The 13,358-nt window shown below is 63.1% G+C and overlaps 1 protein-coding gene across 1 annotated transcript; it reads left to right on the top strand.

Moving 5' to 3' along the window:
* Positions 1 to 551: 551 nt before the first annotated feature.
* Positions 552 to 12,658, top strand: P2RY8 (P2Y receptor family member 8). Its single transcript, XM_037511716.2, has 2 exons — positions 552 to 576; positions 11,534 to 12,658. The coding sequence occupies exon 2, from the start codon at positions 11,582 to 11,584 to the stop codon at positions 12,656 to 12,658; it is 1,077 nt and encodes a 358-aa protein (XP_037367613.1). The 5' UTR covers positions 552 to 576; positions 11,534 to 11,581.
* Positions 12,659 to 13,358: the final 700 nt, after the last annotated feature.

The following is a 13,358-nucleotide window of genomic DNA, read 5'->3' on the forward strand; positions in this document are numbered from 1 at the left end:
TGGTGTTCTGGGGTCCTAGTGTCCAGTAGTGCTGGGGCCCTAGGGCCCTGAGGGTCTACAGCCTTGGGGTCAGGGCTCCAGCCTGTGCATTCGGGGGCCACATCTTTCACCCCATAACGGGGCAGAACGTCAAGAATGCACAGCCTGGCTGGTCACTGGAGGACCAGGCGGCTCCCCCAGGCCGAATGCACGAGAAACAAAATCTCGTGGACACTCGCTGCGGACTTGCCAAAGCGCGTGCAGAAATTCACTCTCAGAGCCACCCCAGGGGAGCACGCACCCCCACTCGCTGCCCTGAATACATCGGGGTGATGCTTTTTCCAAACGTGCTTTAAAAAAATGTATTTAAAAGTATGTAAATCCTCTCCCCCCAGACGAGAGAAAGAGGAAGCCGGTCCATTGTGCTCCGCTCCACTGCCCCCTGCGCCTAATTCACTCGGCAGATGACAGCACCTCGCAAATAGCTGTCCCCGGAGGGCTGGGGACCGTCCGCTGGGGTCCACCCAGAGCCGGAGACCAGGGCCCCCGTGTCTGCCGCGGGGGCCGCCCCAAGGGGCACCCGCTTGCCCGAAGCAGGTGAGGTCTGTGGGGCTGCTGACCGCTGACCGCCGTAAGTCACAGACCCCATGAGATCCCGGGGTGGGGGGCAGGGCGGGCCGCGGGACAGCACCCTGTCTCCATTTCACAAACACCATCAACTGGGGTTGCTTCATGCTGACCCCGGCCCCCCAAGACCCACACAGCGTTTGTGGGAGTCTCAGAGGGAGGGTCCAGCGGGCAAAGCACTGGAGAGGATGGACGGAGGCAGGGTGGCCAAAGAGCTCGCTGCCTGTGCACATCTGGGGGGCTACAGAGTCACCCCGAGTTCCTCAGCAGGAAATAGCCCTCGTCTGGCGCAGGAGGGGGAGTTATTTCCATCGCGTTCCGTTTTGTTGATCTATTTTGTCAAAATTGAGTAATTTTTTATGGAGGTGACAGTTTGCAAGGGGGCTATGACTTGGGGTACAGGCTGATGGCTCTTCAGATAGGTGAGCTCCCCGCCAAGGCCCCAAACATCCTCCAGCACTGTCCCCTTCCCGCTTTGCCTGCACCCCCATGTCGCCGCCGGCAGCTTCTATTCTGAGGTCAGATTATTTATTTTGTGCTCATTGCTTTGCTTCTCGGTGTCCCACGTGGGCGTGAAACCCCCAAAATTGATCCTTCTCCTTCTGACGATCTCACTCCACTTGCTCCCCGCCTCCAGCTGCGTGCACGTTGCTGCAAATGGCAAGAGGAGACCTTTTTCATGGCTGCGTAGTATTCCACTGTGCACACAGACGGCGTCTTGTGTGTCTGCCTGTCCATCCTTGGGCACTTGGGTGGTTTCTCTCGCTTGGCTGTTGTGAACGGGGCAGCGGTGAACACAGGGGGGCAGAGAGCCCCTTGCTACGGTGTTTTTGCCTCTTTGGGTAGGTTCCCTGGAGTGGGGCCTCTGGATTGTCTGGCAAAGCTGTCTGGTCACCCTTTAATGCCCCACCCTAATGCCCATCAGGCCTCAGCTGGCCGCCCGCCCTGCTACAGGCGCCGGCCCGCCTTTAACGATCCCCAGCCTAGTCTCTGACTTTCTGTTTTGGTTTTCGGGGGGGCGCAACACCCCTCCCTCGGCCCCAGGTGTCTGTGCAGTTCTGCCACGGAACGGGGCAGGTGCTGTTACATCATCCCGCTGGGCTGCTGAGAGCCCAGGTGCTCAGTGACCGAGGTCACTCGTGAGACACACTCAGAGCGCGAGAGGTGGGTGCTGGGCGCACACGCGTGACCCCCACGGGGCGGGGAATGGCCGCTTGTGGACGGAGGCTTGTGGTGCGGCCTCTGTGGGTGCCCCGTGCGGAAGAGCGCCCTTCGGCGCCGTGGCCGGGGGCGCACCGGACACACACACACTTTGGGCAGCAGCCACAGCTTGACGTGAGCCAGCGCAGGTCAACACGGTGACGTGCGTTTGGATAATCCGGCCTCGGACAGCTTCAGGCGTGGCGGGATCCAGGAGCTGAAGCGGCTGCAGCCCCCGCTTCTGGGCCGCGTGGCCCGGCTCATGCCCAGGGCCTGGCATGGCTGGTGACCAGGGCTCGAGGTAGGACTCAGGGTCAGCTGAGTGTGTCCACAATCTCGGCATAGCTGTGCCCACGGGCAGCGACCCGGAAGCTGGGGCTGCGGGGCTGCGGACGGCCAGCGGGCCATCTTGGCCATTGCAAAGCCCTTGTGGCATCTCCGCCTGGCGTGGAGACCCTCACAGCGGCTTCCGGGCGTCCCCGGCCTGTGTCCGGCTTTCTGTTTTTGTTTTCGGGGGCAAAACACCCTCCCCTTGGCCCGAATTGTCTTCCATTCCGCCGCCAAATGGGGCAGGTGCTGCCCCGTCACTCCTGCTTGACTGGTGAGGGCCCAGGTGCTTGGAGACGGAACTGGGGTCCCCCTGGGCCGGCAAGGGGGACAGTCCCCTCCCTTGGGGTCCTGTGCGGCTGGCTGAGCAAACAAATGAGCAGCACACCGGTGAGCAGGACAGAGCCGCCCGCACCAACACCGTGTGGCGCCCAGATCAGGCTGTGGGTCCTGAGTGGACAGCACAGCAGGGTCGTCCCCCTGAGCTGAGGGCCAGCAGGGGCTGGGGCGTCCAGGGGAGAGGAGCGGCTCCCTGGACAGGGGGTGTCTGGGGAGGACCCTGCGTCTCGGTCGGCCACACCCTCCTGTGGGAGGACATTTCCCCCGGGGCCCCTGGATCCTGCTGTACCTGAAGCTGCCCGAGGCGCTTACCACGGACAAGCAGCGCTGGACACGTGGGGCATATTTTGGGGAAGACCCACCCCGTGCCAGCTGCACACGTCCCTGAAGCCCACTGTGCCTCAGTTTCCCTGTTTGTAAGATGACAGGGAGACGCCCCCTCCGGGAGGGGCCCAGGGGAGCCCGTCTGCTGCCCCCTCCACCGAGCGGCTCAGGCCCGAGGGGCAGCGGGCGGCCGGCCAGCTCAAGGTCACAGAGCCTGGAATGAAGGTCCCGGTGGCCTTGGAGGAGGAGGAAATGCAAACAATGGCCTCCCCCCCCACCGCCAGGCTGCGGCTTCCTGCAGGCACCTCAGCCATGAGCTGGCCGCTGGCCGCCCACGTCCTGAGGAGGGAGGACACCGGAGGGACAAGTGGGGGCAGGGGGCACGGGGAGCAGTGGTGAGAGGGTCACGCGGACACGAGCATCGGGGAGATATTCTGTCCTTTCTGGGTTTGGAGCCGTAATTCACCGGGAATTGCAGACAACGGGCATCGAAAGGCCAGCGGCTCAGGGCCGCTAGCCTCTGGGGCCAGCAGAGTCTCGTCCCCCAAAAAGGACACCCCGACTCTGTGTTCTGTGCCCGTCACTTCTGGGTTCAGAAGAGTCTCGTCCCCGTAAAGGAGACCGGTCCCCATTAAGTCGTCACTCTGCGCCCCGGCACCCTTCCCCCACTTCCTGGCTGTCCACTGGCCAGTGTGGACATTTCCTAGCGGTGGACCCTGCCCTGTTTGTCCATTTGCGTCTGGGTCTGCCCCGAGCAGGGTCTTTTAAGGTTCACCTGCCTGGTCATGACGATCGGCGCTGCCCCCTGTTCCTGGCTGCGTAATATTCCACGGTGTGGGCAGAACCCATCTGGGTCTGCCACTGTCCCTGGACATTGGGTGTCTCCGCCCTTGCGTGCAGCCCCCGCCGCCGTGAGGCTGTGCGTGCCGGAGCCTGAGTGTGTGGCTTTCATTTCTCTGTCCTGCTACCTGGGAGCAGAATGACTGGCTGATGGGCTGACTGCGTCTGTTTGAGGAAGCGCCACCTGTTTCCACAAGATGCTTTGCACGCTGAGGTGTCCGCAGGGGACAGGCCTGACCGAGGCCTTAGTCAGGGTCCCCCACGTCACCCCAGGCAGGAAATGGCGGGTTTGTCCTAGGTCCAAACTGCCTTGTGCACGTGTGGGGTCTTATGCAAATCCCGCAGGGCTCTGGGTTGTCCCCGCCTCTGTCCTGGGTTGTACGGGGTTGACCTGAAATCATGTCTCTTCAAACCTTCACCCGGGGCTGCAGGTGGGAACAGGGTCTCTGCGGGGGCGACGCGTGAAGGACCAGGAGGAGGCTGTCCCGGGTCAGGGCCCTGCACCCCAGGACAGCGTCCCTCAAAGGGACAGAGACGCAGACACGGAGGAGGAGCCTCTGGATGCAGAAGCAGATGCTGGACTGTGTAGCTCAAGGATAAGACTTGTGGGTACAGATAGATGACAGGTGGACACATAGACAGACACACAGGATGGATCATGATGGACAGATGATGGATGGATGGGCAAACAGCATGGACAGATGATGGATGGATGGGTGCATGAGGATGGCGAATGGATGATGGATGATGGAGGATGGATGGGGGATGGTGGAGGATGGATGGATGATGGGTGGGTGATGGTGGATGGATGGATTCTGGGTGGATGGTGGATGGATGATGGATGGATGGATGGGGGAGGATGGATGGATGATGGGTGGATGATGGTGATGGATAGATGATAGATGATGGATGGATGATGAATGATGGAGGACAGATGGGGAATGGTAGATGATGGATGGATGGATGGATGATGGATGGATGTTGGATGGCTGATGGATGGACAGACAAACAGCATGGACAGATGACGGATGGATGGGTGCATGAGGATGGTGGATGGATGATGGATGATGGAGGATGGATAGGGGATGGTGGAGGATGGATGGATGATAGATGGATGGATGGATGAATGGATGATGGATGGATGATGGGTGGATGATGGTGATGGATAGATGATGGAGGATGGATGGGGAATGGTGGACGATGGATGGATGGTGGATGGATGATGGATCAATGATGGATGATTGATGATGGATGGCTGATGCATGGATGATGGATGGACAGACAAACAGCATGGACAGATGATAGATAAATGGATGGATGGATGGATGGATGGATGGGTGGATGGATGGATGGATGATGGATGATGGATGGATGGATGATGGATGGATGATGGATGGATGATGGATGGATGGATGGATGGATGGATGGATGGATGGATGTTGGATGATGGATGGATGATGGGTGGATGATGGTGATGGATAGATGATGGATGGATGATGAATGATGGAGGATGGATGGGGAATGGTGGATGATGGATGGATGGATGGATGATGGTTGGATGTTGGATGGATGATGGATCAATGATGGATGGGTGATGGATGGATGATGGATGGACAAACAGCATGGATAGATGATGGATGGATGGATGCATGAGGGTGGTGGATGGAGGATGGAGGATGGAGGATGGATGATGGATGGATGGATGGATGGGTGGTGGATGAATGGGTGGATGATGGACAGACATCCAGACAGACAGATGATAAGTAGAGAGACACACAAGTGTAGGAAGATGGTGAAGGGCCAAGCCCACTTGCTGAAATGTTCCTGGTGACTTGTTTCGTGTAACCACACCCCCGGTCCCCTTGCCAGAGAAAGGCCTCGTTTTCCACTGGGCCTCCTCTGCTCCGCCCCCCCCAGCACTTCCAAACTCTCTGCAATGAGACTCTTGAATTGTCTAATCAGAACAGCTTTGCCATCAAATGGAGGGAAGGCGGAGGCTGATGTGGTTGGGGAGAGAACAAAACCCCCTAAAGGCTCCCCATTTACCTCACCGCCCCCCTTCCCAGAAGGCAGGACATGGGTGTGGGGGGAGGACCCAGATAGAGGACAACACCAAGCCCCAGCTCAGCGACGGCCGGTGCGCAGGACCGAGCCTCCTCTGTGCCCAGGCCTGGGACTCTGGAGTCGAGTTTCCTGTGGCTTCTGCCGTGAAGCACCACAAGTTAGTGGCTTCAACACCTGAGACTTTTTCTCACAGTCTGGAGACCAAAGTCCCAAATTAAGTTGTCAGCAGCCCCGTTTCTGCTGTGGAAAGTTCAGTGAAAAAGTGAGGTTTTAAAAAAAATGATGTGAGAAATTGTGCATGGAAATGAGGTGAAGCAGGGACTGAGGAGGTAAACGTTGGTTTTCCACCAAATGTCTTGCTACCATCTTATCTATGGTCGTCTGGACGTCCACTGGCCACCATCCATCCATCCATCCTCCATCCTCCATCATCCATCCATGCTGATTGTCTGTCCATCCATCATCCATCATCCATCCATCATCCATCCATCCTCAATACATCCCCCATCATCACCATCATCCACCATCATCCACCCATCATCCATCCATCCATCCTCCATCCATCCTCCATCCATCATCCATCCATCATCCATCCATCCTCCATCCATCCTCCATCCATCATCCATCCATCATCCATCCTCCATTCTCCATCCATCCATCATCCACCATCATCCATCCATCATCCATGCACCATCATCCATCCATCATCCATCCATCCTCCATCCATCATCCATCCACCATCATCCACCCATCATCCATCCATCCATCCACCATCCATCCTCCATCCATCCATCATCCATCCAACCGCCATCATCCATACATCATCCACCCATCATCCATGCACCATCATCCATTCTCCATCCATCATCTATCCATCATCCATCATCCATCCATCATCCATCCTCCATCCATCTTCCATGCTCCATCCATCCATCATCCATCTATCCATCCATCATCCACCCATCATCTATCCATCATCCATCCTCCATCCATCATCCATGCACCATCATCCATCCATCCACCATCCTCCATCCATGACCCATCATCCACCCATCACCTATCCATCATCCATCCTCCATCCTCCATCCATTACCCATCCTCCATCCATCATCCGTCCACCATCATCCACCCATCATCCATCCATCCATCTATCCACTACCATCCACCATCCACCCATCCATATCACCTCCTTTTTATCCTCTCTCTGCTAAGCAAATCTCTCCAACCTCATTCAAACTCTGGGCCTCGCCAGGGCTCAGCACCCCCGGGCACACTGTCCCACTCTCGTTTCCTGGCAGGCCCTGCTCCCTGCTCCACAACCCAGTTTTCTTCACCAAGTGGCATCTCACTTTAACCAATGCATCCCCGGAGAGGCGCTTCCTGCGTGGCAGACGCTGCTGACTGTGCACTTGACATTCAGACCCCGCTGCCAACAGGAACCTGGGGGGGGGCCACACTTGCGCAACGAGCGCGGCGATGCCCGCAGAGCAGGGCGTCTACTTTGCCCTAGTCGGGGCAAGCGGGGGCAGCCAGTGTCGGCTCTGCTTCACCCCCAACAAAAGTGCTGCCTCTCAGGGCAGAGATCAAAATCTCAGCCTGCAGCAGATTCGCCCTGAGGCAGCAGCCCTGCTCCTCGCGTCGAGGGAAGTGAGTGTCAGTGGAGATCAAAGCGCCTGCTCGTGACTTGTGCCCGCGGGCGCATCTGGCGGAGGCTGGCTCTGCAGGGCGCGCCCTCGGCCCCCAGCAGCAGAGCCTGGCTTTGAAGCTGTGAAGCTGGAGGGAGCGCCCCGGGCAGCTGGGGTGCAAGAGCGGCCTCCAGCGAGCACCATCTGGGGCGCCTAGAACAGGGAGCAAGGGAAGAGGGGGCGCCGACGAGCAAGGCAGGATGTGTCGGGGGCAGGGGCCGGATGTTCGGCCCGCAGGTCACTCCTGGGATGGGTCCCGACGCCGCCAGCCATGGGGCGCCTTTCCTGTGCAGGCTCCCCGCCCCCCGTGGGCCCAGGAAGGGTGAGCCTGTCCTGCTGGGGGTGTGAGGAGCTGTTTGTACATCCTGGAGCTGCTTCTGCAGCGGGTTTTCTCACTCCCCTGCCGTAATGTTGGGGTTACGGGTTGCACCAAACCACCGCTGCCTGCCGCTCCCCCTTCCGACCTCCACCCATTCCCTCCCGTGACCGTTAAATTCTTTTACAGAGCCCAAGGTTTATTCCCACTGGGTTTCTGAGCCACAGGGGCTGAAACGCCACGCAGCTCCCGTCTTTCGCATCTGGTTTCTTTTCCTTCACGCCAACACCTCGGTGTCCACGCGTTTCCCCACAAAGCCGCCGCTTCGTCTTTTTCACGCCTGTGTAGTATTCCTCCGGGCACACTCTCTCAGCTGCTTCCCTGGCCAGCCAGCCGCGGGCACGGGCGCACGATCCTCTCGCACACCCGAGCTCTTGCGTGTCAGAGCGGTGCTGCCGGGGAACGAAATTCCCATTGTCTTAAGACGTGTCCACGCTGTCTCCACCTCGCATCCCGACCCACAGTGGAGCTCCTTGTCCTCCCATCCTCGCCAACCTCTGCTCCCACCCGTTGCCCTTCAGGCTGTTGTCCAGGGCCGAGGTGCATCCTAGGGGGACAGGCTGGTGTGAGGTCACAGCAGAAGTTGTGTGTCACCCCGAGTTCCACCTGCCCTGGCCACCGTACCCCCAACAGCACCAGAGCTGGTCACCCAGCTGCCCTCCTGTGCTGACCACTGGGGGTTTGAGGTTTGGAATTTGCATTGATGTCCAGTTGTGAAGGGCGTGGGGGTCTGTCTGGACACGGGGTGTCACCGTTGACCCCGGCATTGAGGGGAGCATGCTGGCTCCACTGCCCCCTCTGGCCCCGTGTCGCCTGCATGCATGTGAGGCCGGAGCCCTGTGTCCTGAGGGTGCACGAGGTGTCCACCTTGTGCCCTTGGGGAGGGCAAAGCCCAGCCGGGTGAGCGCAGGTGGGTGCTGTCCGGGCCGCAGCTCTCCCCTGGGCTCCGTCTTGGAGCCTCCACAGAGAGCAGGTGCGCCCCGCTGAGTGCTGCTGGGCTGGGCACGAGCCGGGGGGAGGGAGGGGGTGCTGGCAGGTGTGGGGCCGGCGGCGCGAATGAGCAGGTTCCCAGCCCCGGCGCCGTGAGCGTTGTGCAGCTCAAGGCTCGGGAAGACGGGCCGGCGGAGGGGCCGTGGCAGGATGTGTGGCCGCCAGGCAGCAGGATGTGTGGCCGCCGGGGCCGGGGAGCTGAGTCGGCGCCCGGGATGCCGCCGTGGGAGGGGCAGGCGGGAGGACCGGGCACTCCGGGAGCTGCAGGGACAGCGCCCCGCGGTCGTCCATCGCCACCGGGGGGTCCTGGTGGCCGAGTGGGCCAGACCAGCGTGGCCGGGCCGTGGCCTCCAGCCAACCGCAGTGTGGACGGAGGTGAGCGTGCCCGACCTCTGCGGACGGAGCTGAGGGTGCACGATCCCTGCGGACGGAGGTGAGGGTGCCCCGGATGAGGCGCAGGACCTGGCGCCCGGGCTCTGCGGCCCCCGGATGAGGTCGAGGGTGGAAACCACGAGGAGTCACGTGCTTGGCCCTCCCCCAGGGATGGCGGGGCCGGCACGAGCCCAGGTGTCCTGGGCTTCCTGCCGGGGTGGGGGTCACTGGTGTCCCTCCCCCTTGTTCAGTCCATCGCCTCCAGCCCCGGGGGCGCCCGCCCTCCCCGGGCGCCTCGTCTCAGATGCTGTCCAGGAGCGGGGCCAGCGCGGAGGACGGGGTGAGTCTGCGCCGGGCAGTGTCCACGGGCCCCTGAGGACGCGGTCAGGCCCGGGCGGAGCAGTGTCTTGGGGCTTCGCGGCCGTCCGTGGACGCGGGCTTTGCTGGCCGGCGCCGCGCCTGCGGGGCCTCTGTCCCTCCTCGGGTCCCCGCGCTCTGCTTCCTCTTACTTCTTCTTCCTCCAGAGGTGACCTGGGGGGCAGGACCCCCCCGGGGCCCCCCGCAGTCACAGCTGCCGTCGGTGTCCCCGAGACCACGCCCCGCACTCACTCGCGTCCCCCGCGTCCCCCGAGGGCCCCTGGCCAGCCAGGACCCTCCCCTCGCCCGGCCCGGCGCCCCGCAGGCCAACGGCTGTTGCTCATTTCACAAACTTTCCACCCCCGCCGGCCCCGCCGGGCGCAACCACGAGCCTGCACTTTGGCGAAGCTGTTACAGACGGGGCTGCCCACGCGGGCACCTACCGGGGCACCCTGGGACGAGCACACCGGAGGCCGTGTGGGGCAGCCGCGCAAGGGTCTTCCCCTTACGGTGCCGCCTCAGCTCCGGGCACCTGTCCTTCCACCCTGCAGCCCACGGGGCCGGGCACGGTGCCCGCACAGCAGCGAGGGTCCACCTGGGCGTGCCCCGCGGGCACAAAGTCGCACAGTCAGAGTGAAACTCGGGGCCGTTTTTAAAGTGGTTTGGGGAAGGTCTCGCTGCAGGTTGCAGAGGCAAGTGGCGCGGTTCCGAGGAAGAGCCGCCGGCCGGGCTGGGGGTGACATCTGAAGCGCGGGTGGGCCCCAGGGCAGGGTCTGGGGTGCACACACCGCCGACTGCCTGCCGCGGAGTACCCCGTGCCAGGGGCTGAGCAGGCCGTGCTGCAGGGACAGCTGCAGGCGTCACAGGGCCCTGAGTCGGGCATGAGGGCTGGGGTGCCCCGGGGTGCCTGAGGCTCAGCTCAGCAGGCCCAGCCGGAGCCCCGCACCCCGATTTCCAGAGCCCCAGTGAGATCAAACAAAGGACGGAGCCACCTGCAGAGCTGCAAGGCGGTAGCGAGCCAGGGGCGCTGCAGCGGGAAGGGAGGGAGAGAAACAGGTGTCACGCCCAGGCCGGGTGCCCGGCTTCCTTCCACGTGGCCCGGGCAGCGCCCCAGGGGAAAGCCCCCCGCGGGCCCAGGCCCTGCTGCCTGCAGCTCAGGCCCCCCTGGCAGAGCTGCTGTGCCCGCGCCCCGAGCCGGCCCCGGGGCCTCGTGCGAGGAACAGAGTCAGGACGCAGGGGGCGCAGCGGCCGGGGCGCAGAGCCAGGGGCCAGGCGGGGCGGGGGCTGCCCCTGTGGCCCGCGCGTCAGTGTGGAGGGAGGCGAGGGTCGGGGTGCAGGGGACGCCAGACGTCGCGGCAGTAGAGCCCGGGGTCGGGCTGCTCTGGCCCCTCCGAACCCCAGCGCAGTGCTCTGCCCCCGGGGAGCCTCAGCTCTTCCTCTGCAGGAGGTGGGCCTGAGGCCATGCGCATAATGGAGCCTGAGGCCATCCGTGTAACGTGCCTGTGGCCATCACTGTAATGGAGCCTGAGGCCATCCGTGTAACGAGCCCGAGGCCATCCGTGTAATGTGCCTGAGGCCATCACTGTAATGGAGCCTGAGGCCATCCGTGTAACGAGCCCGAGGCCATCCGTGTAATGTGCCTGAGGCCATCACTGTAATGGAGCCTGAGGCCATCCGTGTAACGAGCCCGAGGCCATCCGTGTAATGTGCCTGAGGCCATCCATGTAACGAGCCCGAGGCCATCCGTGTAACGTGCCTGTGGCCATCGCTGCAATGGAGCCTGAGGCCATCCGTGTAACGGAGCCCGAGGCCATCCGTGTAACGTGCCTGTGGCCATCACTGTAATGGAGCCCGAGGCCATCCGTGTAACGAGCCCGAGGCCATCCGTGTAATGTGCCTGAGGCCATCACTGCAGTGGAGCAACCTCAGGGCCCCAGTGCCCCGGACCCCGCAGCGGGCTCCCTGCAGGCCCAGTAGCGCCCGGGTGCGCGGAGTGTCTGCTTGTGTGAGTGTGGCGTGTGCAGCTCACACGTGTCCATCCCCTGCCTTGCAGACCCGCCCTGAGACCCCGGCAGACGCCCGGCAGGGCCCGGCCGGCACCATGGAGATGAACCTCAGCGGCCCCGACAACGCCACCATCCTGATGCTGCGGGACCCCGCCATCGCCGTGGTGCTGCCCGTGGTGTACTCGCTGGTGGCCCTGGTCAGCATCCCCGGGAACCTGTTCGCGCTGTGGGTGCTGTGCTGCCGCATCGGCCCCAAGTCCCCCTCCATCATCTTCATGATCAACCTCAGCGTGACCGACCTGATGCTGGCCTCCGTGCTGCCCTTCCAGATCTACTACCACTGCAACGGCCACCACTGGGTGTTCGGCGTGGCGCTCTGCAACACGGTCACCGTGGCCTTCTACGCCAACATGTACTCGTCCATCCTCACCATGACCTGCATCAGCGTGGAGCGCTACCTGGGCGTGGTCCACCCCCTGACCACCCAGCGCTGGCGCCGCCGCCGCTACGCCGTGGGCGCCTGCGCCCTCACCTGGGCGCTCCTGCTGGCCGCCCTGTACCCGCTGGCGCGCACGGACCTCACCTACGAGGTGGGCGCGCTGGGCATCATCACCTGCTTCGACGTGCTCAAGTGGAACATGCTGCCCAGCCTGGTGACCTGGGCCGTGTTCCTCTTCACGCTGTTCGTGGTGCTGTTCCTCATCCCCTTCGTGGTCACCGTGGCCTGCTACACGGCCACCATCCTGAAGCTGCTGCGCACGCAGGACCGGCACGGCCCGGCCCAGCGCCGGCGCTCCGTGCACCTGGCGGCCGTCGTGCTGCTGGCGTTCGTCACGTGCTTCGCGCCCAACAACTTCGTGCTGCTGGTGCACATGGTGGCGCGCCTCTTCTTCGACCGCAGCTACTACCACGTGTACAAGCTCACGCTGTGCCTCAGCTGCCTCAACAACTGCCTGGACCCCTTCGTGTACTACTTCGCCTCGCGCGAGTTCCAGCTGCGCCTGCGCGGCTACCTGGGCTACGGCCAGCTGGCGGTGGACAGCCTGGACACGCGCAACGAGAGCGTCTGGTCCGGCCGGACGTGCTCGGCGCGCTCCGCGTCCTGCAGCGCCCCCGAGGGCCCCCGGGCGCCCGCGCGGCCGGGCTTCCACAGGCAGGAGAGCGTGTGCTGAGCTGGCCCCCCTCGCCAGGCAGGAGCGCGCCGGAGACGGTCCTGGAGAGGCCGCGCGCCCCAGGACAGAGGCGCAGGCTGGCCCGGCTCCGCGCTCCAGCGGCGACCCCTGGGGGGCGTCCCTCCTGCTGCGTTCTGCGCCGTGGCCAGCCTCACGGCTTGGACTGGCCATCCAGGGCGCTGGGATGCGCCCGGCAACCTTGGGTCAGCCAGGAGGACTTGGGAGCTCGCGCGCGCCCCCCAGCGGGACTTCCAGAGACCGGTCCTTGCGCACGGAACCTTGAGAGGCCCCCCCTGGGGTCCGCGTTAGGCTCCTTGGCCAGGGAACTTGGGCGAGGAGAAGGTTGGGGGGGGGGGGGGGGTGTGTGTCAAGGGCCTTGGCACGGGAGGTGGGCGCAGCAAGGGCCCCGGGGGAGAAAAAGATGGGGCCAGCTGCATGATGGCCGGGTCAAGTGTCCCCAACCGCTAAGGCTGCCTAGACCCTCGGGGTGCAGCTTGCCTCGGGGGTGCCTCCCGCGAGGACCTCAGCAGGAGCCCAGAAGCCAGCAGGTCCAGGCCTGGCCTCCAGAGGGGCGCAGGGACCCGTGGGGCCAGGGCCGGGCAGCGCCTAGTTGCGCCGACCTCCTGTAGACGCGCACGGCGACGCGCTCCCCTCCCTGCGCCCAGGCGGGGTTCCCAGCGCTGGCTCCTGCGCTTCCTCT

This window comes from Talpa occidentalis, unplaced genomic scaffold (assembly GCF_014898055.3).
Source record: "Talpa occidentalis isolate TD23 unplaced genomic scaffold, MPIMG_talOcc4v2.1 talOcc4.15, whole genome shotgun sequence".
NCBI lineage: Eukaryota > Metazoa > Chordata > Mammalia > Eulipotyphla > Talpidae > Talpa > Talpa occidentalis.

Coding starts and splice junctions, on each gene's coding strand:
- P2RY8 (XM_037511716.2), top strand. CDS start 11,582: ATGGAGATGAACCTCAGCGGCCCCGACAACGCCACCATCCTGATGCTG.